Source organism: Meleagris gallopavo, chromosome 9 (assembly GCF_000146605.3).
Source record: "Meleagris gallopavo isolate NT-WF06-2002-E0010 breed Aviagen turkey brand Nicholas breeding stock chromosome 9, Turkey_5.1, whole genome shotgun sequence".
Classification (NCBI taxonomy): Eukaryota; Metazoa; Chordata; class Aves; order Galliformes; family Phasianidae; genus Meleagris; species Meleagris gallopavo.
The window spans coordinates 12,698,776-12,726,387 of record NC_015019.2 but is presented as its reverse complement, the minus strand read 5'-3'; the positions used below and the strand labels follow the sequence as shown (position 1 = coordinate 12,726,387).

The following is a 27,612-nucleotide window of genomic DNA, read 5'->3' as shown; positions in this document are numbered from 1 at the left end:
AGATGGTTTTACATCTTGTAATAGAAATGTGCTCGCTTACTTGGAGTGGCATATTTTAACTTTGAAACAAGTTTCAAGAGTTCAGTACTGAATTTACTTTAAATGATGTAAACTGTTCATTACATCAGTCACTTGTCAGATACATTAACAAGAGTTAATCTGTCTGGTTCTAATATTGCTTACACTTTAATTCTAATTGGATGTGCGGTTACATTAAAAGTAGGAATCATAAATCCTGTACATGTCTGAGCACTGTCTCACATTTTTTGCCAAATGCCATACCAGTAGAAAGCACAAAAGAGAATGTAGGTGCTGTCACTCAACAAATAGTTCCATTTCCTTTTGATTAAAAATAGTTGAATCTTTATCCTAGCTAAAATATATATAAAAACAAGAACTAATTCATTAACATTATACTAGATAATTAGAAAATAATAAGCTCACCCAATCTGAAGGCTTGTAGTTGATTGGTGGTTATGATGATGGTCAGTAGAGAAATAGCTGTACCTTTTGCTTATAGGTATTAGATTTTATGTCTGGGGTTTTCTCTAGGTGAATGATGTGTTCACTCTTTTTGTTTTTCTACAGTATTTCGTAAAGGTAAAGATCAAATAAAAATGCCTGTGTTCTCTTGTTAAAAACCAGTTAATCTTGTTTAAAAATAAATCAGTACATTCTTAAAAGTGTCTTGTGTGAAAGGTAAGTATCATTATCCACACTGAAGTTCTGTTATTTGCTGATATTGAGTATGATACATAGCCAAAGGCAGTGTTACAAGGCAGTACTTTCAGGACCAAATTTGAAAAATGTGCAGTTCTTCTTGGTGTTTCTGCATTTTTCTCTTCCAAAATACAACACTGGTGATACCCTTGTTTTTTAAACGAGACAAGTGTCTAAACTGATGCTGAGTTTCAGTGTTAGTTTATGTGAAAAGCTTTAAAAAAAATAAAGGAAAGCCAACCACCAGTGGTATTCCAAGCAGTTTCTATAGAAAGTCCTTTGAATCTTTAAAGAAGAAACATAATCTTAAGTTCTTAAATGAGTTATTTTTTCCTGATGCTATACATGATGTGATAATTATTTGGAGAAGAAAAAAAGAAGTCCCTTTTCAAAATCCTCTGTGTAATGCGAACACTTTCAGAAGAGAATGTTACTTATCTATGGACTTCAGTAAATTTTCTTTGGGTTCACAGTGTGATCTGTTGACATATATAGAATTAAAAGCCCACTGGTAACATTGTGTTTTAGTTAACTATTTCTTTGCAAGCCATTCCTACACAAAAAAAAGGGAGGGGGGCATGGAGGGGTGTTTAGAATGGTGGATGGTTTGTCACTCGTTGTCTTAAGTGGCTTCATGCTGTTTACCAAACCATTTTACTTCCATCTTTTAATAATAATCTACATCAGCTTTAAAAACTTTCTGCAAAACAGTGTTGTAAAAATAGAAGATAAAGGTGTGAAACGTATGGAAAATGCCTTGGGAAAATTCCTCCCTGAAAGTTGTTTTGTTTTAGAGATCTTCTATATGCTACAACATGAAATGTTCTTTAAAATCATTTTTATAGTACTACCTAAATGTAACAAGTTTAATTTTCTAATACGTAAGCAGCTGTATTTTAAGAGATCGACATTCATCTGCCAGTTCCAAGTGAAGCCTAGATTGTGGTTTTTGAATGGTTGTTCTGACTTATCAAGACTCTCCCATTCTGAACTTGTGCATGCAGTATACATTAAGTCTCCCAGAAGGCAAGACAGACCAGATCTAACCTAGGAAAAAAAGCTTTTCATTTAATATTGATAATCATGTAATGGGAAGTATAATAATTCTAATACTTACATGAGGAGGGTTTCATTCTTTCAGGACTTTTTTTTCCCTGGAAATAGGAGTTCTCAGATAAGTCCACTATTTTCCTGTCTGCTTGACACATCATTTCATACTTTCCCATGGTTGTATATATTCATATAAGGTGTTTATTTTCTTTTTTTTATGTTGCAAGAGCATGTAAAGAAACCGTTTTTCCGTGGTAGCTTTTTGCCCATTAGCTGAAAATGTTATTGTGCTGAGATGAAAGTGGGAAGCTGTGGGGTTTGTGGAAATAAGGTGGTAATTTTCTTTTGAAGATCAAATCCCATGATGTTTGATAAACCTTTTTCATCAAAGATTTTTTAATCTTTAATAAATCTCTGTATAGACACACGCACACACATATTTACTTGTGTTATTTTCTGTATAGTTGCTGAAGGCAAGTGCTTGTAGTTGTATGAGAGATTCAGCATGGTTTTTTTCCCCTCCAGGCTCTTACTGTCAGTTCTTGAGACTCACTGTGTTACAGCAATTAATGCAGCATCTCTTTTGCTGTAGGATGGGCTCAGGCACTTAGAGTGCTAACACAGTTGAAGGCAAACTGTGTAGATGTAGGGTTTTTTAAGCCTGTGAATTAATGCATATTACTGCATTCCTTTTTCTATGTGATTAAAACACACATTCAGTGATAATTGCTTTTAAAACTGTTGCTGTTTATGTAAATGCTAACTGTGTAGATTCAATGCCTCAAGAAACTAAGGCACTTGTAATACTAGATTATGGGAGAGGAAGTGATTTGGGAATTAAGATTTTGTATTTTTGTTACAATTAGACCTTGTATATGTGCCTATTTTGGCAGAGATGAAGAGAGATAAAAATGGGGAAGAATAAAGCAGATAGACCATGAATGAAACAAAATATTTGCTTGTAAACTTTATAACTGTCTGCAGTCTTACTGTAAGGTATGAAACTTTCAAGATTCATGATAGAGATCTGCTTCCTAAAAGCAAGTTAACACAATGTATTTAACTCAAGATTTTGCTTTTATATCCTGTCTTATCACAACTTTTCATTGTGCCTTTTTTTTGTTCAGCTTTCAAACCTTTTTTGAAGTTCTGAATGGTATAGGATTACATTTATCGTTCATAGATATGTTTGAACAATGAAATACATAGTTTTTTCTGTTTTACTTCAAAGAATTGCCAAGAAAATGCTTTTAGAAGAAATCAAAGCCAATCTTTCCTCTGATGAGGATGCATCTTCTGATGAAGAATCGGATGAAGGAAAAAAGAAAACTGGAAAGCAAACTGAAAACATAGGAGATGATGGTGAGCATCAGATGCATCTGGAAAAAAAAGTGGTGCTGTAGTGCCTGTCATAATTTCAAAGGTCTCTTAAGAAAAATGATGATTGTTAAAATTTCCTCAATTTTCAACAACAACAAAATTGATGTTGCTAGTTAGTAAAGGGACAGAGGATGTGATCATGACTGTCATCTCTTGTACTCTTCTGACAGTCTTGGGTTTTGTCTTTCAGTTTTAAGTATTCTGATTTTGTAACCAGTTCAGAAGTCCTAGGGTTTTATGAGGAATAATCTGTGAAGAACAGTAAGACATGCAAATGAATAATTCAGCTAACAGCTATAGTCATTGCAACAGCTGGTGCAAATGTACAGGCACTGTAAAATATTTAATGTTTGAGAGAACAACTCTATGTTGTCAGATACCTTTTTGAAATAATGCAGAAATAAGCTTAAGTGCATTCTGATTGTAATTCTTACCAAATTTAAGAAAAGGAAGACCAGTGTGCATATTGTACTAACTTTTTTTTTTTGTATCTCTGACAGAAGAGAATGAAAAAGAAGATAATTCTGAATCGAATTCAGAGGAAGAGGACTCAAAGAAGCCCAGATACAGACACAGACTGCTGAGGCACAGACTGACAGTGAGTGACGGAGAATCTGGTGAAGAAAAGAAGGGGAAACCTAAAGAAACAAAAGAAGGAAAGCGCAGAAATAGAAGGAAAGGTATATAATCCAAACATTTTTGTCACTGAGTACCTAGTTCTATAGTACAAGCCCAAAGCAGGTCAAAATGTTGATCTGAAACTCTGTAATTTTAAAGTCTCAGTGCAAGCTTCCTTGCATATTAAGTCTAGAATTCTCTTTTCTGTGTTTTTCTGTGTAAATAGCTCTATTTAGAATAAATGACTGTGGGAGGTTACATCTGTCTTCACTACTGTATCCTCTCAATTGGATTAATCTTTTTGAGTCTTAGAATGTTAATTTCAAATACCAGAGTGAAACCTAGTAACTCTAATTTGTGAAAACTTAGTGTTTCCCTTTATATAATTTCTCTTTTTTCCCTGGATTGTGAATAGGCCCATGCATCATCAACATTTTCTCCATGCTGGAGTTTAAATGTTGCAAGCTTTAGCTGAACAGTAGATGGCACTATGAAATTATACCTGTCTTAGCTTTCTTCTTTCCTTTGTTGCATGTGAGAACAAAGGATATCAACCCCTAGCACTTAATTGTTTTGAGCAGAGGAGCTGATGGAATGGTAAAAGTAAATGCTTGCTTCCACACTGGTCATTGTAAATGTTGACAGTGGTTCATGGCACTAGAACTAACGTTGCATATTGAAGATGTACTTTTCACTTTCTAATATTGCTCTACCGGAAGCATTTCTTTCTTCAGCATTTTTTAGCTTAAGTCTTGTGAATTAGTCCCAAGTAGAACAATTCAACTTCTTCCACCTCACAATCTCTTGTCCTGTAGTATTATGTTTCACTAAGTATGTAGAAGCAATCTTTTTTTAAGTCTTGTGGCCCCTAAAAGTTTAGCTTTCTACTGTGTTCAAAGTTGAACTAAATTAAAAAGTTGCTAAATAGCATGCTGATTTTAATTACTTATGAATGCCAGAACTAACTCCTAAAAGTAGTTATGGAAATATTACCTAATGCTGCTGCTTTAGGTATATTTGTAATTGTATTTTGAGTCCTTTTTATGCCTGCATTACCTGAAGATCTTCAACCCATAAACACAGCAATCTAATTGCGTATGTTGGTAGTAAATTGTTCTTTTTGCGTGAATTGTGGATTGTGATTATAAAGCGATATCTGAAACACTGGAAACAAAAGCTTTTTATTTAACTGAAGCTTATCTTTTGTTCTGTCAACTTCTTTCTGTTCCCCATCACTCATTATCTTTGAAATGTGAAGCTTTCCAATATAATGCTATCTGTCATTTGCTCGTAAGCTATGCTTAGGTGTGTTAACATAAAAAGAATTTAAGTCTTGCTGGCAAAACATGCCACCCATCAGGGCTCAGTGCTTATGTGGTTTCTACTCTATTATTATTATTATTACAATTATTATTATTACTGTTGCTTCTCAGTATGTGAGGTGGGTCCCATAGTGCCTGATACGAACTTTTGTATTGCTTGTTGCTCTTGAATGCTTGTTGTACAATTAGAAAATATGTAATGTTGCTTGCTTACTTTGTAATAATATTCAATATGAAATCCTACTTCACTTTTAAAGTGAGCAGCGATGATTCAAATGACTCAGAGTTCCATGAATCTGCAGTTAGTGAAGAAGTCAGTGAGTCTGAAGATGACCAACGTCCAAGAACAAGGTATGCAAAGACTTAACAGTGCTTATGTTAAGTTCGGGTTTTGGTTTATGTTTTTCAGTAGTGCCGTCTAGGCAGTGAGATTGTAAAATGTGAAGGCTTCTGGTGATTTATGTGACTTTGGATCAGTTTTTAAAACCTTTGATACATCTTTGTTATCTGCTAATTGACTTTGCAGCAAACGTAACCATTCTGCATTTGTACTGCAGTGTGTGGTATAGGGCAGTTTGATGAGGCAGTAGGAAGAATGTTCGGGAAAAAATGGGCATTTTTGTGCTAGTTACGTTGATCATGGAATGGTGGGTTGCAGCAGCAAACTGATGCTTTGTGACTGAAGTTCTTCAAAGTTGTCTGGAAAAGTCTGTTACTATGTGTGTCCAGTGAGATAAGGGGGAGGAGAGCATTTGAAAGAGAAACTGACTGCGCAGAAGGAGTGTGTATTCTTACATAGCAGTGTAGTTCCTGTAATTGTATGTTGTTGTCTGTCAGTGAGGCAGTCAGTTACCATTATGTGTCAGTAAGATTCCTATTTTTTTATAGGTCTGCCAAGAAAGCTGAGGCAGAAGAAAATCAGCGCAGTTACAAACAGAAAAAGAAACGAAGACGTATAAAAGTTCCAGATGATTCTTCAAGTGAAAACAACAATAAGGTAGTATATTGTGCTTTGAATTAATAGTTGGGGAAAGGAGTTCCTTTTTTTCATGTCAACTGATTTAGGGACTTGGGTATCTCAAATTTCTCTGTGCAAAGTACAGTAAAAAATTATAACTTCTCTCAGTGATAAGTACGTTAAAATTTGTAAAATGGCATCACTATGGACAGAAAAAAAAACATGGTTAACTGAACCCATTTCCTGTTTAGATGTTGATTAAAATATATATGTTTTAAATGGACAATATATTTTGAGTAAATGGAATTTCTAAAATTAAATATAGAAGATGGCAAAAATGTAGGCTCTGCTGAACTGATTTAGCACCACTAGAGCAGCAAAACAGTTATTTGTTAACTCATTGTTTAATATTGTATGATAACAGTATCTTCAATACTGCTTTTGCACAGCTGGGCTTCTCTTTAATATCTCAGAATACATTATAGTTAAGGTGGCACTTCTTTGCATACAGACTACCTGATTTAAAAAAAGAAAGCAACCACAATATCTTTTTTTCCTATGAACTAAAATCCACCAGTGTGTATAAAAATTTCTGAGGGCTTAATTGAAAATCAAGGATTTGATGGTCTGTCATAACTTTCTTGTTAAGACTTTATTTATTTAATTTGAAATAGAGTAATTCTGAAGATGAGGAAAACGATGATTCAAAATCTCCTGGAAAAGGCAGAAAGAAAATTAGGAAGATTATTAAAGATGATAAGCTTAGAACAGAGACACAAAATGCACTTAAAGAGGAAGAAGAAAGAAGAAAACGTATAGCAGAAAGAGAACGGGAGAGAGAGAAGTTGAGAGAGGTATGTTCTCTTTTTATTGTAAAATGGTAGGAGGTTGAATTGATGATGATGTTCAAGATGTCATATTTCTAGCTTTATTTGGTAAGTAATTTTAAAAATGCTCGTTTCTAGCCTTGTAAGCTACCTGTAGTTTGCAGCTTAACATTGGTGACTTTTATTCAAGGCTGCTGAGATCTTTTGAAAGCTGTTTCAATTGCCTGTTGCTTCACTTTCCATGGGGGAAAAGCCATCTCCCAAAGTAAGCTAATGATGCATGGTAAAGAATTAAAGATTTCTCTTAATTAATGACTTCCATTTTTGCTAAAGTTAGTGACTGCCAAATGCTTGACATTATTCACGTGTGAAGCATTCCCGTGATGCACTATTTCTGATTATAGGTGATAGAGATAGAAGATGCTTCACCTTTGAAATGTCCCATTACAACTAAGCTGGTTTTAGATGAAGATGAAGAAACAAAAGAACCATTAGTGCAGGTTCACAGGAGTATAGTTACCAGACTGAAACCACACCAAGTAGATGGTAAGAAAAAAAGATTTAAAACACTTGTAAAATTCTTTTTTAATTTTATTTTTATTCTGGCTGAATATTTTACACAATCTGAATTTAGAATAATAGAAACTTCTTGGCAGACAAATGCTAGAATGTCATGTTTAATGTTGTGCTTTTGGAAGATCTGAACAAAATTAAATGAACACCAATTCATAGTTATATTTTACAGGTAAAGTCCTAAAAATTTGAAGTTGGAAGGGCCCTTATTATTATGTAATTCTGTGCACTGAGGTAGAATCAGATATAAGTATACCATTCTGTTGAGGATTTTGCCTATTTGATTTTCATAATTTTCAATGAGATTTAAAAACCTCACAATGTTTTCCTGGCTTTCTCATCAGGAATATTTTTCCTAATACCTGATATATATCTTGACTGCATTTTCTGTTTTTTGGGTTGTTTTTTTGTTTTTTGTTTTTTTTGTGATTTAATGAAGACAAGGAGAATGACCGATCAAGATTTTATCAATCACCCAATTCTGTTAATTTAAATCTTCCTTCAAGTTCATAATATGCACTATTTCCATTTCAGTAAGAACCTCTTGTACTTAGTTCGGCTCTTAAAGGGAGGTGCTCTGAACCAGACACAACAGAGTTGAAGATTCATCAGTTCTAAGTATAGCATGGGAGAATGCAACTCCCCAGTGTATAAGCAGCAAAGAACAAAGAAAATCACCCAGTAGACCCTTTTTTTTATTTAGAATTACATTTTCTATCCTTTTTCAGCTGTCACTGTTCTTTCTTCATTCTTCCCTTTTTAAGTATAAAGCTGTACATATGATTTGTTTTGATTTAAATTTCTTCTTGCTGATTACCAAGATCATGTTAGTCTTTCTGCGATGCCCTTGCCAGTGCTGTTCTATTTCCTCTTTTCTCCCTGTACTCAAGGTTGAAGTAATCTGCAGTCTTCACAACAGTATTTTTTAATCCAGTTGTATCATCAGCAGAAACTGAGTGTAATTGATTTCAAGGCAAAACTCATCTCAGACACTATCTAGTTGACAGAAATGGATCAGTAATCACCCCAACAATTGCTTTTGTGAGAGAGATGATCTTGCAGTGATCACTCTTACCAACTGAACTTTAATAAAGTGAATGTTTAATGAGAAAATTTTCAAAAATTTTATTCAGGTGTTCAGTTCATGTGGGATTGCTGTTGTGAATCTGTTAAAAAGACAAAGACATCTCCTGGTTCTGGATGCATTCTTGCTCACTGTATGGGTCTGGGGAAGACATTACAGGTAAGAAACAAAAGTCTTGCTTTCTGGTTTGTAGCTTTTAAAAGCTGATACGTCAAAAGGCAATTTTAATGGCTTTCAGAACATAGTGAAAACATATTATTATTTCCTTGGCAGTGACTTGAAGAGGGCTGTTGGAGGATAAATGTTTTGTAGAAAGGTTTTCAAGAAGCAGCTATGTTTGGTAGTATGTAGTTGTGCAAGTTCTGATCAACACTTGTGCTTCTGCTTTAAAAACAACCCCCAGGATTAAATAATTGCTGAGGTTCACTTGAGAAGTTCATGTGTATTTGTAAGTGATGCGAAGCTTACTTGCAGCTCCATATATCAAAATAAAGCTAATAGGAGACAGGTTTTAGAGAACTATGTTTCTAAGTCAGCTTAATAACCTTAAACCTGTTTTGTTCTTTACAGTCATTCCTATTCATGGCCTACTCTTCAAATTGTTTGTTTTTTTTTTTCCTTTGTTGTTTTTTGGACTTATTTGCTGCATTGATAAAGTAGGAGTCTATCATTTGGGATTTTTAATTATTCTTTTTGTTTAATGCTGGACTCTTAGCATCTGTATTCAGATTCTTTGTGATTTAATATCAAAAGTACTTTGTTACAATCTGGAGTCTTCTGGATTGGAGAAGGGGAGTGTTGGTTTGTTTTTTATGTCACTAATGTACATTTGTATTTTTGGATTGTTGTGCATCACAAACGATATAAGACTACAAATTTTCACTGCCTTGGCAGTAAACCATACAGTATATTTTCAATCCTTTTTGTCACTTGTTAATTTCTTTTCTTTGGCTTCAGAGCTCTTGGCTTTCTGAGATCTTCCGTTTCAAGCTCCCATTGTCATTTCAGCACGTATTCCTTCTCTTTTACACCATTGAGGACTGCTTTTTAAAAGTCTTTCTAATAGACTACTGTAGCATATTTTTTAAAAAGGATTTAAAAGTTGGCTTATCTGCCATGTTAAAAAGTTACATGGTGAACAGATTCCCATTTCTATTAAGTCCATAAAACCAGAACCTCAATCCTCATCTTAAAATATTTCTTCCGAAATTGATCACCCAAGCATTTGCTCTAAAACAGTGCTTGTAGGCTCTTTTTCTTGGGTCTCTTTTGACCATTGCAGATGTTGAGTTACCTTGACCTTCAAAAGAGAGAAAAAATCAAAAGCAGTTTTCTTGAATTCTCTGCATCTCAATCCCCTTTTAGAGGAATAAGGAGTGCTTACTTTTCTGTTTTCTTATTTCCATGTATCTATCTTCATAATGAAAATTATGGGTTTGCATTTAGCGTCATTACAAGTACTATGAGCAGAGGACTGGTGAGTTGCTTTTCTTGCTGCTCTGCTGCCAATTTGTGCCCAAGAATTTCTTTAGCAAAAGTCAGTTGACAGAAGAACTTCTCCCTTTTATTCTGGGAAGAGAAGTGAGAATTTTTGAGAACTCTGAAGAAGAAAGAAGCTTTAACAGTCTTACCTACGCTTAGAGAGGCTGAATCCCTATATACATAGGTGCAAAGGAGTGCGCCCTTAACATTTGCCTTCAGAAAAGAATCTTCTTTGCGTCTCCTGACCTACTGGAAGGTGGCCATTAGTATTTCTTCCCAGAAAAATCTGCTATTTACTATTAGACTAAGATCGCTGTTGATAGAAAGCAGAGCCACTTTTGAACTTCCTGTCATTGACCTTCACTGATTCAGTACTTCCTCACTTCTGGAGATGGGAGATATACCCTTATCAGGATATCTGGCTTCTGAAATGAGTTACTGTGAACCTTTTTGAATCATGAGAAAACTAATTTACTGCTTCTGAAGATATAGGAATTGATCAGAATTGATTTCAACGTGAATTCAGTCAGGACCTTTCTTTGCCAGGAGCATTTCTTATCTGTAACATCATTTGACAGGATATGCCAAGTGCTCTGGTGAGTTTGTGAGTGGCAAGTCTAGATGATGGAGCAGGCAGCACTTGTACAATGCCTCATTCTAAATTCTCTCTTCAAATGTGCCAAATTTAGGTGCACTTCAGTCATTCTCTGGAGTGCAGTCTCTTTAGCGTGCTGATGATGGTTCTCAAAGAGGTTATTTTTTCCTACAGTGAGGATGGGATCCTCAAAGCGTCTGTGAGGAAATGCCATTTCACCATCCTCTTCCATCTTGATCTGTTGTGGTGAAAGCTTCCCCCATTGGGTTGGGAAGCCCTATCACCTGACCTGAAGGCTCCAGATCTGTTCATTCATAGAGAGGTCAGTATATCAATGTACCGGAATTCCAAGCTGTATGAAAGATTTTTGTGCCATAGCTGGTTTCATAATCCACAGGTGACAGCAGTCAGTAACAGGACCTTGTTAGTAACTCCCCAAACAAAATGCTGTAAGATGCTGTTGCTGGTCAGCTGATCATTGATATATTTATATTTGGTATGAGGTCTGTAGTTGCTCTTTGCCTTACTAGTTGATATTTGGCGTAGTCAGCATATGAAAACGCTGCTGGACAACAGACTTGTCTTGGCTAGACTTGATGTCCTCCATTAGTTTTAAGTGAGACTGAGATGTGCTCCAAGACAAAATCTTCAGTGAGAATCTAGCAGGCAGGATCTGTTACTCTTTGCTAGAATTAGCTATGTCTTGATGGGTCAGGTGTATTCCTGATTCCTGTGTCTTCCCTCTAATCCATTACTCAAGATGGATTCTTCCATTCCTATGTCTGCAGTGGATTCTTTTAGGATTCTTCAACAAATGGAGTTAAGTAGGAAATATCTATTCCTGCCATACTCTAATTGGTACAAATTTTATTTAAGGCTTGTTGATCCTGAAAAACCTTTTTTCGTGACCTGAGAATTACAGGATATAGTTACAGAGCACTTAGGGTAGCTCCCTGAGATGCTTTAGATTCCTTGAATTCTTCCATAGAGAAGGAAATCGAAGGAGGCTTGGCGTTAGTGTTACTATTTTTAATTTTATTTTTAGCTGTTTATTTATTTGAGTAATATGAAGCCATAGATGAACAGAGAAACTGCATTCATTCCCTGTATGTACTGCTTAGGTCTAGCAAGCAGCAGTCTTGATTGTCTGTGGTGCACAACATCTGGGCAGTGCGTATTTTAAGTACTCCAGCTGCAGTGTATTTTACTTCACTCTTCTAATAAGAACTGAGGCAATGGACCTCAACTGTTGACAATCCAGGAGCCTGTAGAAGCGGATGTTTGCTTTGAAGAGCGTATTTTTGCATGCTTGATTCTGATTTAGACGTAGTTATGTAGGAGTTAGATTATACTTTATACTGGAGATTTTCAAAATACAGCAGAATAGAAGAACTTTCAGAGTAGCAATCCAATCTAGATTGCTTTGTAATTTAGGCTTTATGTACTGTATACCGTATACAGTAATCGTTTGAAATATATCATGGTAGAAGTTACTTTTATATGTGATCATGACAGTCTTTTTGTCTGTAACTTCTTGATAACTGAAAAAAGCCACGGCTATCAATGATTTATCAAGCGTTTTTGTGGTTCCTTTTTGTACTTTCAGTAGTCATTTCTTATGTGAATATTTTCCAGTCCTACTGTACTCAATAATGGCATTTATAGTTTTGCACTTAAGAACTCCATCAAAGATAGGTTTTAAGCAGATTTTGTAAACTGCAGAGAAGACAGATAATAAATGATTAGGGAAATGAAACAGTTAGGGACTTGCTGACTTGCTGGTTCTTAGAGGTGTAGGACTTGTGGTAAGTCTTCATGGGAAGTTTCTTTCTGCATCTGAACATAAAATGCTTTTATATTGGTTGTAAAACCACTGATAATTCTTTTGACATGGGAGCATCTAAAAACAGTTACGTGTGCAGTGCTTCAGCAAGTCATGCAGTTTGATGCAGTGTATTAAATGAGAGTTATACTGAGTTTTGATCCAGGAAGAACTTGCAGGATGTTCTACAGCTGTTGGCTACAGGGCAGCTGTCACCATTAAAAGGGCGATCTGAGAGCTTTTAGCTGCTTTGGGATCACTTTCTGTTTTGCGCCGGCTTTTTTACATGCTACCCCCAGTCCTATCTTTATTTGCTACTCCTTAAAAACAGGCAGCCCAACAGAAGTATTCTGGAGTGGCATCAAAAGTTGTTTTTTTTTTTTTTCTAAGTCTTAAGAAAGGATTGTCATCTGTCAGGTAGGCTTTGTATGGTGTGAATATTTGGAAAGTATTTCAGTAACCTGCTTTAGAATTCATTCCTGATTTTGCTACCAGGGTTTAATCCTGGAAAACCTGATAAATGCAGTGCAGAATTTGCCCTACGTTGGAAAAACTGCTAAAAACATAAGACTGAAGGTCACTTTTAAGAAATTTAATACAGTTATGCAGTCCAAAGAAGTAAATTTATTTAAGATTTGGGGTGAGTATTGGGAGAATGCCTATATATTGCCTAATAAAGCGTTATAATTTATGAAAATGATTGATGAAATGTAAAGGGGGGAGGGATTCTTGAGGAATGGTTTATGTTTACAAATAATTCAGTTATACAAGTTGAAACTTATATCACTATAAAAAGAACTTAAGCAGCCATGTAACACAAAAGCAGTAAGTGTATAAGGTTGGAATACATATATATTAGATTTTAAGCAGCAAGTTGTTTAACAAACAGAAATTGTTTATGAATAAGGTCACTGTTGGGAAGTTTCACATGAAATGTGAAAATATGTATACGCTTGTTTGTTTCTTTCTTGTCCTCCCGTGCTCAGTGTTTCATTTATTATTTTATTTGTTGTTCCCCTGGCAGGTAGTGAGCTTTCTGCACACAGTCTTGCTATGTGACAAGCTGAATTTCCGGACGGCTCTTGTAGTGTGTCCCCTGAACACTGCCTTGAACTGGTTGAATGAGTTTGAAAAATGGCAGGAAGGTTTAGAAGACGATGAGAAATTAGAGGTATTTTAAGGCTTAAAAAGAGTTCTTAAAGTTGAAATAGCCGAGTGTTTTACATAATTGGGAAGCTCCACCACTAAAATACAGGCTAAGGAATGTACTTTAACTATGTGAAAAATTTACTTGCATGAATACCTTAGGTATTTAAGTTACACCACTGCTCTGGAATTTTAAGAGAAACTCAAGCATGTTTTTCCTACTCTGAAAGGTCTGTGAATTAGCAACTGTGAAACGCCCTCAAGAGAGAAGCTATATGCTGCAGCGTTGGCAAGATGAAGGAGGTGTGATGATAATAGGCTATGAGATGTATCGTAATCTTGCACAAGGCAGGAATGTGAAGAGTAGAAAACTGAAAGAAATATTTAATAAAGCTTTAGTAGATCCAGGTAAGTGGAAAATTAATGCAATTATGCATTTTATCTACTGTGTTTTCAGATTGGAGTACATGAGCTAAATAAACATGCGTTATACACGACATGACTAAGATCACAATAGTTTGGTTATCTCTAGTTGCCCTTTAATGAGTTATGGAAGTGGTTGTTGAGAAAATACCCCATGTCCTTTGTAAATAGACTGTAATGGTCTTTCTGTTAGTGCAATATGGAAACAACCATGGGAATGTATTGCAAGTGTGAACTGCTGGTTATGTTAATCTGCAAGTTTGTTAGAACCATAAAACTGCTTTGTCCTCACTAGAATTCCACAGTTAATGGAGTATCTACTCATGAAGAATGGTTGAAAATATACCGCAGAAATGTGAACAAACAAGTATTATTTAAGTGCTAATTAATTCCAGATGAAGGTGGTTTGTTTTTTTTTGTTTGTTTGTTTTTTACTTTTTCCAGCCTATGGAATGGATGTTTGGTTTTAAGCTCAGCTGACTTCAGCAAGCTTTTTTAAGATGTGTATGTAAGCACTTGAAAATATATAAGTTGATGAAAACCATTCTGCTTGGTGATCACCCAAAAAAAAAACAACTGAAAACTCAGGATTAGAAAATTTCGCCAAAATGGCAGAATTTTCTTTCATATTCTGACCTGGGAACAGATACCCGCACTAAGTAAAGTTATTCACAACACGGTATATTTTAAGTACTCTATTTAAAAAATACCTTTGCCTTAAGTTTGATATTGCTGTTAAAATCAGTTAGATTGGGGAAAGCTGATGTGGTAGTAAGGGAAATAATTTATTTGATTCCAGAAGCGGATTTTCCTAGATTTTAATTATCTGACTGGACTTCAGGTTACTTGATTTTTAGAGTGTGGTAGATAATTTTTTTTTTTTAAACAAGTTTTCTTATAGCAGTGGTTTGGCTTGTAATTGTTCTTGGTGAGCTTGATTTTTGTGAAGTTCTATGGAGCTGAAATCTCTGCTGGTTGTATTTGTGTTGAGCCTCCTGGAGGTGTGGTTTGATACTAGCTAAAATGACCTAACAGCTTTGCTGAGCTGTAAAGGAGTTGATTCTTTTTTCTACCAATACTCTTCATGTGCTTCATCCCCTGCCTTCTGAGCAGAATTGACATGGCTACTTCTGTAGGGAGCCAGTTTGAGAAGTGAAAATATTATTTTTCTGCTAATTTGTCTCAGGGTAGCTCCTGTACAATAGCTGACAAACTATTTTTGTGATCGTGATGAAGCTACAGATATTATTTAAGCAGTGAAGAAAATGCAATTTTGCCAGGAGGTTCTCTGGGTTCTTCTGTTAATGCTACAATTGAGCTTGGGAAAAAACCAACCCTGTGTGTCAGTCCTCTCACTCTGTATCTGCTTTGCTCAGGAGTTAAGAATCTTATCAGGAAGATCTCTAAATTTCTGTTGACTGCAGCAAAAAATAGAGGAGTTGAGGTGCTTTCAGAATTACTGATTTTTTGTAGGTTACTTTTGTTCTGGAAAATGTAAGGGAACCATGGTGTAAGGGTTGATAGGTATGTGTTTTTATAAGAGTATTGTCCCTTCCTTCATCAAACTGTGAAGTGAAGTGGCTTGCTAGCTGTGGAATTTTAGGGAAGACTTGGTCTTGTGTGATGTTTCCCGTGCCATCACTTGTGAATCTTTTTTGCTTTCTGCACCCTGCTTGTGGGTGTTGGTCTGTTCTAATCCTATTTAGACAACGTGATTGAGCAGTATTTGTGATGAGGTTGTTAACTTCTATCGGTTTAAGCAAGTCCACAAACTGCAGCACAGTGTGCCCTGTTGGTTTTGGACCATGTGAACATGGAAACTTGCTTTGATTACTTGGTGGGGTGGAATCAGAGCATTAGCAGCACCAATGTTGAAATAACTCAGTATGTTTTTATGTTGCTTCAAATCCTTCTCTTTTTAAACTAATTGCAAAGAGACAGGAATATTCTCTTACTAGTCATTACTTTTAAACACATTTGGATTGTCAAAATTGAAGAGAAGTATCTTGCACCAACCATTATTTGTTTCTTGCTATCTGTGATTCACAGTGCTGGTGAGAGAGCAGCCTGCCAGTAAAAGAGTTATGAAGCAGTGTGCTGGCTTACTGCTGTGACAGCAGATAGGGAAACTTTTGCTTCTGGGAGCATTTTTAATTTAAAAAGTTGCAGATTTGATATTTGAGCAAAATTTAATGATTTGTGTCTGGTTAAAATTAATATTGCTAGGGTAGATGCGTTCTATAGCAGAAGCTTATATTGCACTGTATAGTAGGAGGAGAGAACCAGAGGGGGAAGGTTTAGCCAAAGTTTATGGGTGGAGAAATAGTGTGAGAAATGATTTTGTTAATTAACTAGCTCTGCCATGTGAAATAATAGAAGTATGATGTACTCATGCAAAGCAGTAAATTATTTCCCATACTGCTTTTTGCAACTGATAAAATTGTTTGGTTTATTGCTGGCTGCACTGCTGTGCTTTCAGTGATTCAGTAATTCTGTGGGCTTTTCTTGCTACTGCTAAAACTTTCATTACTGTTTAACATAGAAAGAGATCTTTAATCGACATTTGTATAAAGCAAGCTTAAATTCTTGTAGGATTTGAAGTAAAAGGAGAAATGTGTGTATGTATACCTGTGTATCTATCAGTGAGTGTGCATAAATGTGGGCAAGTACAGCAAGGTTAGGAAAGAGAAGACTCTGGTCTGAAGAAAGATTGGAGGCTTCTTAGCCTGGAAAATGATGACTAAACTGACAAATTTTTCATCGTGTAAAAGCTGGCTTGTAACAGGACCGTGATGTGCTGCTTTTTACATCGGTTGGAGGAAGAAGAAGATAGAATTTATCTTCACTGACCTCAGAGATCATTTACATTGGCTATCAGGAAGTGTATTAGAGGTCACCGAGTTTCACTTCTCTCAGGGAGGAGATATCCCATTCTCCTAAATACTATCTCAGATGAAGAAAATGGGCTAAATGATCCCTCGAGGTCTCTACATTTTACATCCCCTTTGGATAATTTCAGAAATGTATTGCCCATAATGAAATTCTTTTTCATTTTAAGAGCAAGAAAAAACCACAAATGTATGACAATCTGTCACTGAATTGTAGCCAAGATGTTAGTTCAAGATAGCATTGCTACATGACTGCCAAATAATGAAGAAAATATATACTAAGATAATTTTTTCATATTCTTACTGTCATTTACTTAGTCTAAGCAAGAGGGAGTTTTGTTTTGTTGTAAATTAACTTCTTTGTTCAAGTTAAAATCGCAGTCTTTACAGAAAACTGAATTGTTGAGTATTGGCAACATTTTATTTGCATCATTAATATTTTATTCTCCTTTTTTACTAATGTACTTTGAGTCTGATTGTAAAGGAAATACGCTAGACCAAATCAATACCTGAGTGCTATATTAACGTATAAGCTGTCAAATCTGGTGGGGAGATGCTGGAAATCTTTGTGAATTCGCTTGTCTTTAATTCAGATCAGATTTAATTGTGTTTGTATGTCTTAGATAAGACTTTCCATTGCCCTGCTTACCCTTATTATTGATAATGACCTGTTGCCTTACTGAAAAATTAGTGTCTACCTTATTTTTGTTTTAATTGACTGAGCATCAGTAGATGGCAGCATAAGCTGAATTTAAAGAACAGCTTTCAGGAGTTAGGGTAGAGTGAATGAAAACGCAGGCCTGCATGAGCTGCATGGATAGACAGTCTCTAAAGGACTGTGTTAGAAAGCCGTATTTAATCCTTCCCTGAAGATTTTACAAGTAACAGTCTGCAGTTTACCAGATTGGTTTCTGGGAATGCCTGTGTAAAGGATAAAAAAGGAACTAAATGATGCTTTAAAAAAAAAACAAAAACATAATAAACATTAATAGAAAAAAAAATCAGCTTCTTTAGGCTGCCAGTTTCTTTGAGGTTATAAGAGATATAAAGGATCTAATGTTCTTATTTCTTCCTAGGCCCTGACTTTGTTGTTTGTGACGAAGGGCACATATTAAAAAATGAAGCATCTGCTGTTTCTAAGGCAATGAATTCAATTCGTTCTAGGAGAAGAATAATTCTGACAGGAACACCACTGCAAAATAATCTTATAGAATGTGAGTAGTTCTCTTGTTTAAGATTTGTTTATTTCTTTGGATGTACTCTTACCTTTCAGCAATATATAATTACAGATAGGTTTTGTTTGAATAGAAGAAAATAATCTGACATGATGAAGATGTTTTGCTGTGTTTATACAGGGGAAAAAAAAAAAGTCCAGTAAGGGCTTTCTGCATTTTTCATATATAATTATTGTCTGAAGATGCTTCCATGGTAGTTCAAGCGAAGTTGAGCTGCAGCTGCTGGGCGTCTGACCTTTCCTCCATCCCTTCTCTTGGCATGGCCTCGCATACATCTGATTCCTCAGGGAACCACTATGAGGAGTATCAGAAAATTAATGCTACAAAATGAAATAGCTTTCTGACAGTTCAGTTCCTTGATGTTGCTCATCAGAGGATTAGATGAGTCTCAATGTGTCCAAAGAGAAAGGGATGGAGTATGAGTAGGGAGGGAAATGAGTAGACCAGGTCTTGCAGGAGCATCAGTTTGAATTGTTCTTAACTATTGCAGAGCAGTGTTCTTAGTAAATCTGTTAAAACAGTAATTTCTGTTTGCTGCCTCAGAACATTCTATATTAGCTATTGATATTAAATATTTCTGTCTGATAGCATGCTGTGATAATTTTTTAATAATTAATATGTTATTAAATCTATTTCAGAATCTTTACATATATGTGTTACTGTGTAATTGCTTTGGTGTACAGAAGCCCTCAAGCTATTTAGCATCTAAGATGAAGTTTTAAATCTGACATTAAATGTAGAAGTTATTTTTCTGCCTACAGTGTATATCGATTTAAGATGCCCTTTTCTGAAAATGTTGCATTTGGGTATTTTTGCTTAACAAAAAGTTCTTAGTTTAGGTATAACACATTAATTTTGTTTAGAATTAATCCCAATATTCTACCTGTGCTTTTGAACAATTGAAACTTGATCTTTTTGTTCTAGATCACTGCATGGTTAACTTTATTAAGGAGAATTTACTTGGTTCAATTAAAGAATTCCGAAATCGATTTATAAATCCAATTCAGAACGGTCAGTGTGCAGACTCCACTCTGGTGGATGTCAGAGTAATGAAGAAGCGGGCACATATTCTCTATGAGATGTTAGCTGGATGCGTTCAGGTGAGAACAGTTTTACTGTAACTAATTAATTGAAATAGCTGTGGGGAGAGGGAAGAGTTATTCCGTCTTGTTCTGATAAAAGCACTCAAAAATCTGTACATTTGTTATTTGAGTATTTCATAAACAGATTTGTTTGTTCTGTGGTGTGTTCTGTGTAGCTGCAGTCGCTGATAGTGATTAAACAGTCCCAGGGAGCTGGGTGAAGTGGTCGCAGTGGGATGGTTCCATGTGCAGTTAGCTCACCTCCGAAGAAATAGAAAAGTTCATGGCAGTGTGTAAAAGTGGTGAAGGACTTCCTGTAGAAAGATGATTATATTGGAAATACAAATACTAGCACACAGTTCTGTGCGTCTGTACAGCAGCACAAGAGCACAAACCAGTCCTCATTACATTTACTTATGTTATAGAAGAGACAAGTAGAATGGATGCTTCAATTGTAAATGTAATGAAACATTTAATTCCCTAAAACTGGAATCGGCAGATTTATGACCTATTACAGAGAAAGTGATCCTGCTGCAAAATCAGTCCTATTAGCCAAGGCCCGTACTGTCTGTTCTGGGCTGGAGAGGACATAGATTGTGAGCAAATCCTAGGTCCCTTCAGGTGCTGGGCGCCCTGCACTCATGCAGCATTGGATGGAGCCTGGGAGAATTTTCCTATGCCACACTGCACAGAGCAGATCCTGTCTGCGGAGGGAAGCTCTTGTTGGGTCTATTGTGCAGTTTTTTTTACAAGAAAACAGTGTTCCCAAGGGATGCTGCCCTCTCAGATAAAGGCAAGGCCTTGCAGGTGGTTTATCTCCCGTACCAACTGGGAGCTGCCCGCAGGCTCCTCTCTGACAGTGAGCTGGCTGAGGTTGTCCTGCAGCCAAGGAATTTGTGCTGTGCAGCTGAAGCCTGAAAGCTGTGCTGTGTGTGCAGCACTGACCAACACCTCCCGGTGCTGCTGGGGTCACCCGCTCCTGAATAATGTCTTGGTGAAGATCAGTACACCAGGTACTGTTTGGATGGAGGGGCAGATAGCGAGAGATTCAGAGTCTAGTAAAGTAGAAAAAACAAATAAAATAGATTTTGCTTTGCCTCAAACAAGGAAGTATTCAGAAATGACATACTCTAAACCAGAAGATAGTTACCATGAGTGCATGTTCACCTGCAATAAAAACATTGGTATGAGCTGCTTGACTTACCCATGCTTTCGCAGGAATGGTTTTAGAATTAAAAAATGAAACATAAAAGCATCTGGGCAGTTACTGAACCTGCAGTCAACTTCCTAGGGATTTGGAGCTGAGGCATGCGGTTGATGGGTCCATCTCCTTTTTAATTGGACATCTATGTTTATTGCATAAGGTGGGCTTCTACAGACAGTGCCTGTTAAATAGATTGATAAAGTGAGTTATTTTTTTCCCCCTTTGTGGTAGGTGAGCACCTGAATAATTGTGATTTGTGCATGATTAATGCCTTGTTGATCAAGTAGCCAAAAGTTCTTAAGCTCTCAGTAATCACTTTTCATGTTTATAATGACTAAAATCTCACTTGTAAAATTACAGAGGAAAGATTACACTGCATTAACAAAGTTCCTCCCACCAAAATATGAGTATGTTCTAGAAGTTAGAATGACACCTATTCAGTGCAAGCTCTACCAGTATTACTTGGATCATTTGACAGGTATGTGTCTACCTCTCTTTCAGATAACAAGATTAGTGGTCATTGGTTTGTTTTTTTTTAATATGTATTATATGCCCTACAGATGAATTTTTCTTCCTCTGAGACTTACCTTAACTCTGAAATTTGAATTGCTGCAAAACATTTGATTGCACATAAATATTTTGGAGGGGAATTGTAATGCATGCATTTCAGTAGTAGTGTACTTTCAGGTTGTGGTTCATCTCTCTTTCTTAGTTTTGTAAACATAAAATGTATTTTATTTCTTGTTTTGTTCTTCCAAGAATTAAGATATTGGCAATGAGGCTGGAGGAAGAAAACTTAAAATTGAGATGCACTGGTGAAAGCTCACTGCCAACTCTGGCAATTTCCTTTTCTTGTATCCCAGCTGAAACTATTATTTGTCAAATGTTGTCTCTTTTTTGGAACGCTCTATCTAAACCCTCAAGTCTGTTTTTCACAGTAACCATTTTTGCTTCTTCCCAATTAATGTAATCTTGTTTAATTGAAAATAGAAGGTGCATAAGGGGGAAAAAATGTACGTTACTGTGGGCTTATGTACTGCTCACTTACGTTAGAGATAGAACTCTCAGTTTGTAGTTTCAGTGTATCAAGGTGTCCAAGTGTCAGCACCTTGTAGCACCTTCTAGCACCGATAGGACTACTAGAATGGGAATGTGCTGAATTCCAAAGCAATGTTTAAGGTGCTGCAGATAAGCTTTTGCCAAAGCTTTGAAAGCTATGTTCAGTTTTTGCAGTGGCTATGAAATATATTACATAGTCTGTTGTGTTTTTGTTTTTTTTTCCACCTGTTCAGCCACCTGTCTCTTGCTATGGCGGGATTTTAAAAAAAAAAAATTCTATTCTTGTTATTCTTGGAAGGAAAGATTCGTCGTAGCTCATCAAGCTGTAATTTATAGCAGTATGAAATTCACTGTGTTGCCTTAATGACTTTAGGTTCTGGGCAGTGCAGCTTGCAATCTCCTAGACAAACTGCCAGCTACATATGCCTTCTGTAGTTGTGTTGTGTGATGCTGCTGTTTGGTGCAAGTCATGGCAGTAAGAGCTTTGAAGTACTAGGGAAGGTAATTTCACTTCCATTGGTATCTCCAGTGGTAACTGGACATCTCCTTGCAATCTGCCCACAGCAGGGCTTGGGACTGGGTGACTTGTAAGATGCCTTCCAAGCCAACCATTCTATGACTGTAGTTCTTCATAGCAGCTGCTTAATTACAGAGTTAGAGAGGCTCTGTAGGTTATCTTTGGCCTATTTCTACTACAAAGCAAGATTGTTTTTGTTTTTTTTTATTATTATTATTGTTTTCAGCCTCTCTGAGCCTGATTTTGTCGGTCTGCCGTGCTTTTAGATGGAAAAGTAAAACCTTTATGGATAATTGATGAGCATAAAAATTAGTGCTGGATGTTTACAACTATTTTACTTTGTACAGAAATCTTTACAGATGCTTTCAGTAGGGCAGGTAGCAGCCAAGAGGAGGTAGGCCTTAATCCACTATTTGTTAAAGCTCAGGAGAAGATTTGTTCTGGCAAAAAGCTTGTTACAGTGTGCTTCAAATTTGCTCCATTGTTGGAACAATCTACTTATTAATAGATTGTGTGTGCAACTAACTGTAAGAAGATGCACTCCCTAACAGTTTGATTAATCTGTCTAGACTTTGAAGGGCTTGATAAAATTGTTTGAGCCTAAGTCTGCAGTTGTCAGAATGGGTAGTACTGTTTCATGACTTAGCAGCCCTTGGCGAGCTGCTTCAGCCCCCTGAATTAGCAGACAGCATCATTTCCTTTCTCTCTCTGGATCTTGGGTTAGTGTCCTGCCAGTCTGGTGAGCTCAGTCAGCTCATCCAGCGGTTGGTGCCAGAGATGACATGGGAAAGAGAGAACTGGGGGAAAGGAAGGAAGAACTGCCTGTAATGAGAAGAGAGCTGTGTGAGCTAACCCTGGCCCAGGTCCTCATAGGAGATCTCTGTAATGGTTGTGGAGGCCCACGTTAGTTCTCTGGATTACTTATGTATTTAAAGAGTTCTTCCAGATAAGGACATGCTCTCTGATTTTCATTAAATAAAAAAGCGAATATAGAAGAATGGCTGCTTCTCATCTGCAAATGCTTAAAATTGTTTTCCTGTGCCTCATAATAGAGGCATGTAACTAAAATCACATTTTAGATGCCATTTTCTAAGATTTTCAGTTTTTCCTTCATTAAATGAACGTATTATATTGTTTTACTTTCACTTCTGAGCAAGTCTGTAGGAGACATTAACTTTGTGTTTGATACAGTAAGTTTTTCTCGGTCAGGTTAAGTTTAGCAAAGTTGAACTTAAGAATGTCTATCTTATACTTCCCTTTCTCAGCATCATAGGGAGGCATAAATGTGAAATTTCTTAATTTGTTTTATGATTAAAACAAAGCAAGAAGTTGATTTGTTAAAATATTTTCTATACATGTTCTGGGATTGCCTTATCTGTTGAGCAAATGCTCTGAGTGAGCTTTGTGCCTGCTGTGCCATAGACATTTGATAATTTTGATGTAGCAAATCCTGTTTTCTTGAAGGCATACACGCCTTATTTTTTGTACAATAAATACAAAACCGATCTGTTTCAAGAACCAAGAATTATTGCTGCTTAATGGGTACTTGAAACTATAAGAAGATGTCCAACTTCAAACATTCTGTTAAGTGGTGCTAATTTGTGCTTGGGCAATGCAAATATGCTGGCAGTTTTAAAATTCTTTATTGTAACAGATCAATGCAGTGTTATGAGTTAATGAGGGAAAACAAAAATGAAAATAAATAGCAAATTTTATTTTGTTTTCTAGCTTGGGCTGCTTTATGAGAGCTGATTATGCAATCTGAATAGACGTGATAGCTCTTCTAAGAGGATTGGGATTCATTCCTGTGTTGGGGACAAAAGTATATTGATGTAAGATTGGTATCATGTTTCTCATTGTCAAGAAAGGGGAAAAACTAATTTTGACAACTTTAACTAGGAGAAGAACTCTTGACTGAGTAATTTCACCTCTTCTACAAGAGATGTTACAATATGGTGTGCATCTGGAAAGAACACTCAGTACTATGCTAACAGATCACTCAAAGGAGGAGCATATATGGCTAATATACTTGAAGGTTTCATTCTCAAACCTGAACTTTATTGTCAGGTGTAGGTGGCGGCAGCGAAGGTGGACGAGGCAAAGCTGGAGCTAAACTGTTCCAGGATTTCCAGATGTTGAGCAGAATCTGGACTCATCCCTGGTGTTTGCAGCTGGACTATATTAGCAAAGAAAATAAGGTAAATTAGATGTATCAAAATACTCTTTATTGAGAACTTTCCAAATAAGCTATGCCAAACGTTAGGTAAAGTTTCATCAAATTAATGGAAATCTTTGTTGCTGTGGGGTAATTTTACTGCTGTTTTTGCCATATTTTTAGTTTCAGCATATGTTGTCATTCTTAAAAACATTTTGAAAGGCTATCTTTTTGTGCATTGTCTTAATGAAGAATAAGCAGATGGCTGAAGATTTAATAAAAGCTTCCAGATGAACAAACTGAATAAAATTTCTGTTTTTTCTCTTTTAAGGGCTACTTTGATGAAGACAGTATGGATGACTTCATAGCTTCAGATTCCGATGAAACTTCAATGAGTTTAAGTTCTGATGATTATGCAAAGTAATTAAGTTTTTATTTATTGTTTGTTGTTGGATTTATCTCCCTAATAGAAGAGGATGTCTATAAAAGTAAATGATCTCTCTAAAAGTAAATGTATTTTTACATGTATGTCCTCTAGCAACATGATTCAAAAAAATAAATACATAGGTGTGTAATACTATCTCTCTAGGAAAAAAAAATCCAAGGGGAAAAAAGGAAAGAAAGAATGTAGTTCAAGTGGGAGTGGCAGCGATAACGATGTTGAAGTCATTAAAGTCTGGAATTCAAGATCTCGTGGAGGTGGAGAAGGAAATGCAGAAGAACTTGGAAACAACCCTTCATCAGTTATAAAATCAGAAGAAGGTGAGTATAGTATACAAGTAAATCAAATACCATGCAGTTTCATTCTGGAAAACACAACTTGAGAGGGCTGTTCTGCTTTGTGCAAAATGAAATTAAGGAATTTTCCAGGTATTCCTTCTATGCTTACAGTTCCTGCTATTTTTAATAATGTGCTCCAACTGATAACTTTTTGAATTTAGAAGTATGAAAAGATACAAAGTTAAGAGACAACTATGCTGCTTTTCCCTTTTTTTTACTATGCTAATGAAAGAATATTGAAAACATTTAACAAATGTATTTGTCCTTCACTGTTACATCCTGAAGATGTAACATGTTCTACAGCTGTTGTTGTTGTAGTGGTGTGTTAGCAGGTGAGCAGGCAAGAAAACCTTCCTAAAGAACTTTGCAAAAAGACAGATGATGATGGTGGAATTTGTTTTTTATAGTGAAATAATATAAAATGGGAGAAATACTGACTTTTTCTCTTCTATATACTACTTTATATACTGATATCTTCTACGTTAGCTTTGGAAAAAGAAATTTTAAATCTGAGTATCACGAAAGTGAGAGGAGACACGCAATCTTGTTGTACAGGTGGTATTATTGGAACACTTGAAAGCTTCGTCTGTGAATTCCTCTTAATAGATGGTCTTGGTGTAACTCAAAAACTTTTCAAGAATTTCAGGTGTTTATTTCAGATTTCAAATCACTTTATGAGTAGCTGCTTTTCAATTGCTGTAATTCGAATGAATTTTCATAATGCATGATTGTTGGAAACAAACAAAGGTATCAATTTATATTTATGGGGAAAAGTTGCAGATAATAGAATTCTTTGTCTAAATATTCTGCAGCATTAAAAAATAGCATTTCAAAGCATTTAAGTGGAAACCATGCCTTTATCTGAATTTTTTGTGTGTGTTTTCATAGGTAAAGCTACTTCCTCATCCAATCCTGGTAGCCCAGCTCCAGACTGGTACAAAGATTTTGTCACTGATGCAGATGCTGAGGTGTTGGAACATTCTGGGAAAATGGTTCTTCTCTTTGAAATCCTTCGAATGGCAGAGGAGCTTGGGGACAAAGTGTAAGTCAGTTTTAGAAGTGTTTTAAACAATCTTGTAAATATGTTAGTCTGTTTGTCATTCAATCTAGAGATTGGATGCTATAGCTCAGGTTTCTGAAGCTTGCTATTTCCATCAGTGAGTTTTTGCCTACATACATGTACTCTACCAGAGTCTTTCACTGTGTCTAGAAACATTGTTTGTTTGAAAAGTTGTATCAGAATGAGCAATTTGTTACAATAATTAACCTCAGAGTTGAATTCTGTGTTTCTGTTTCCAGCCTAGTGTTTAGCCAGTCCCTTATATCGTTGGATTTGATAGAAGATTTTCTGGAGCTGGCTAACAGAGAGAAAACTGACAAAGAGAAGCCTCCTATCTATAAAGGTGAGTGTGAGCTTGCTTGAACAATTACAAAGCTAATTATTCTTTTACAAGTCTGTCTTTATTCCAGAGGGAATGGAGTTGAAATAATTGCTTTCATGAGAAACATTCTATCATTCTGTATCATTCCTGAAGTTGGCAGAACTGCTGTTCTCCTCTGCAGGTGGTCTCTGCTATCCCATTATGGATTCTTGCTTCTGATTTCATTTTGTGTCATCTGTGCTTAATATTGCCTAGGCAGTTTAAATGTTCATCATCCAAAATGAGAGAAGGCATTTTATTAAATTCTATATAAAAGTGATGTTGTATGCTCATGCATGGCAAATTCTGGTCCTTCCTACTGAGAGAGAGATAATGAAGGAAAATGATAATACTTTCAAATGGTGTGTCTGGATGCTGAATGCAAAATGTAAGTTTGGGTTTTATATGTGCTGCAGTACATTTTGTTATGGATTCTGGAAGAGAGCTGTGTCTTGAATTAATTACTATCATAGCGATGCTTGAATGGTGAGGAATTTCTCACTAACCAGACGAGTACTCTGCTCGGCAGGATTTTTTCTTTTCTTCTGTGTGATCTTACCCGAATTCCTGATGATGCAGTTTGTTTTTATGCTAAGTTTCAGTTCACAATAAGTGCAGATTGAAGAATTTATTTGAGTCTGTCATTTCTTTCAAATATCTTCTGTCTAAGTCTAAGCATGTATAAACATTTGCATAAGAGAAATGTGGCTTTAGTGGTATGAGTGCTGTAGATGAAGATCTCCAGTATCTCTCTCACAGATTTGTTGTTCCCACCTGCTGCTTCCTTAGCTTCTGAGTATTTGTTCTATTCCCATGTTATTAGTTGCTGTCCTTTTTTCTTGCTTTTAGTGTTTGTTCCTTCAGTGTGAGCTCATTCTTAAGGTTGTGGGAGTTTTTCGCACACATATTTGGTAGATCTTTTATTAACTGGCTGTAATAGTAAGATTTACCATATATAGCCATTCATAGAATGGCTCAGGTTGGAGGGGACCTTACAGATCATCTAGTTCCCTCTGCCATGAGCTGGCTGCCTCCACCAGCTCAGGCTGCCCAGAGCCCATCCAGCCTGGTACTGAGCACCTCCAGGAATGGGGCGCCCACAGCTCTCTGGCAACAGTGCCAGGGCCTCACAGTCCTGTGAGACAGTTCTGGCATGACTCGTAGCATGATTCTAACTTAGCATCTTTAATTGCCAGTCTGTTTTGTTTAATATCAGTTGTTAATTTTTACAGAAAGATCAAAATCTTAAGAAATAGAACATTGAATGCTTT

At 36.2% G+C, this 27,612-nt stretch overlaps 1 protein-coding gene across 1 annotated transcript in view; it reads left to right on the top strand.

The window, feature by feature from the left end:
• The window catches only part of ATRX (ATRX chromatin remodeler), a 68,190-nt gene that overhangs the window by 24,392 nt on the left and 16,186 nt on the right, over window positions 1–27,612 (top strand). The window contains 17 exon segments of the mRNA XM_031554732.1: window positions 3,002–3,132; window positions 3,651–3,830; window positions 5,348–5,441; window positions 5,979–6,087; window positions 6,723–6,902; window positions 7,280–7,421; window positions 8,582–8,691; window positions 13,456–13,602; window positions 13,808–13,985; window positions 17,965–18,102; window positions 19,048–19,223; window positions 20,770–20,887; window positions 24,053–24,183; window positions 24,472–24,560; window positions 24,730–24,902; window positions 25,809–25,962; window positions 26,220–26,323. Of these exon segments, the coding sequence (XP_031410592.1) occupies window positions 3,002–3,132; window positions 3,651–3,830; window positions 5,348–5,441; window positions 5,979–6,087; window positions 6,723–6,902; window positions 7,280–7,421; window positions 8,582–8,691; window positions 13,456–13,602; window positions 13,808–13,985; window positions 17,965–18,102; window positions 19,048–19,223; window positions 20,770–20,887; window positions 24,053–24,183; window positions 24,472–24,560; window positions 24,730–24,902; window positions 25,809–25,962; window positions 26,220–26,323 (2,354 nt within the window).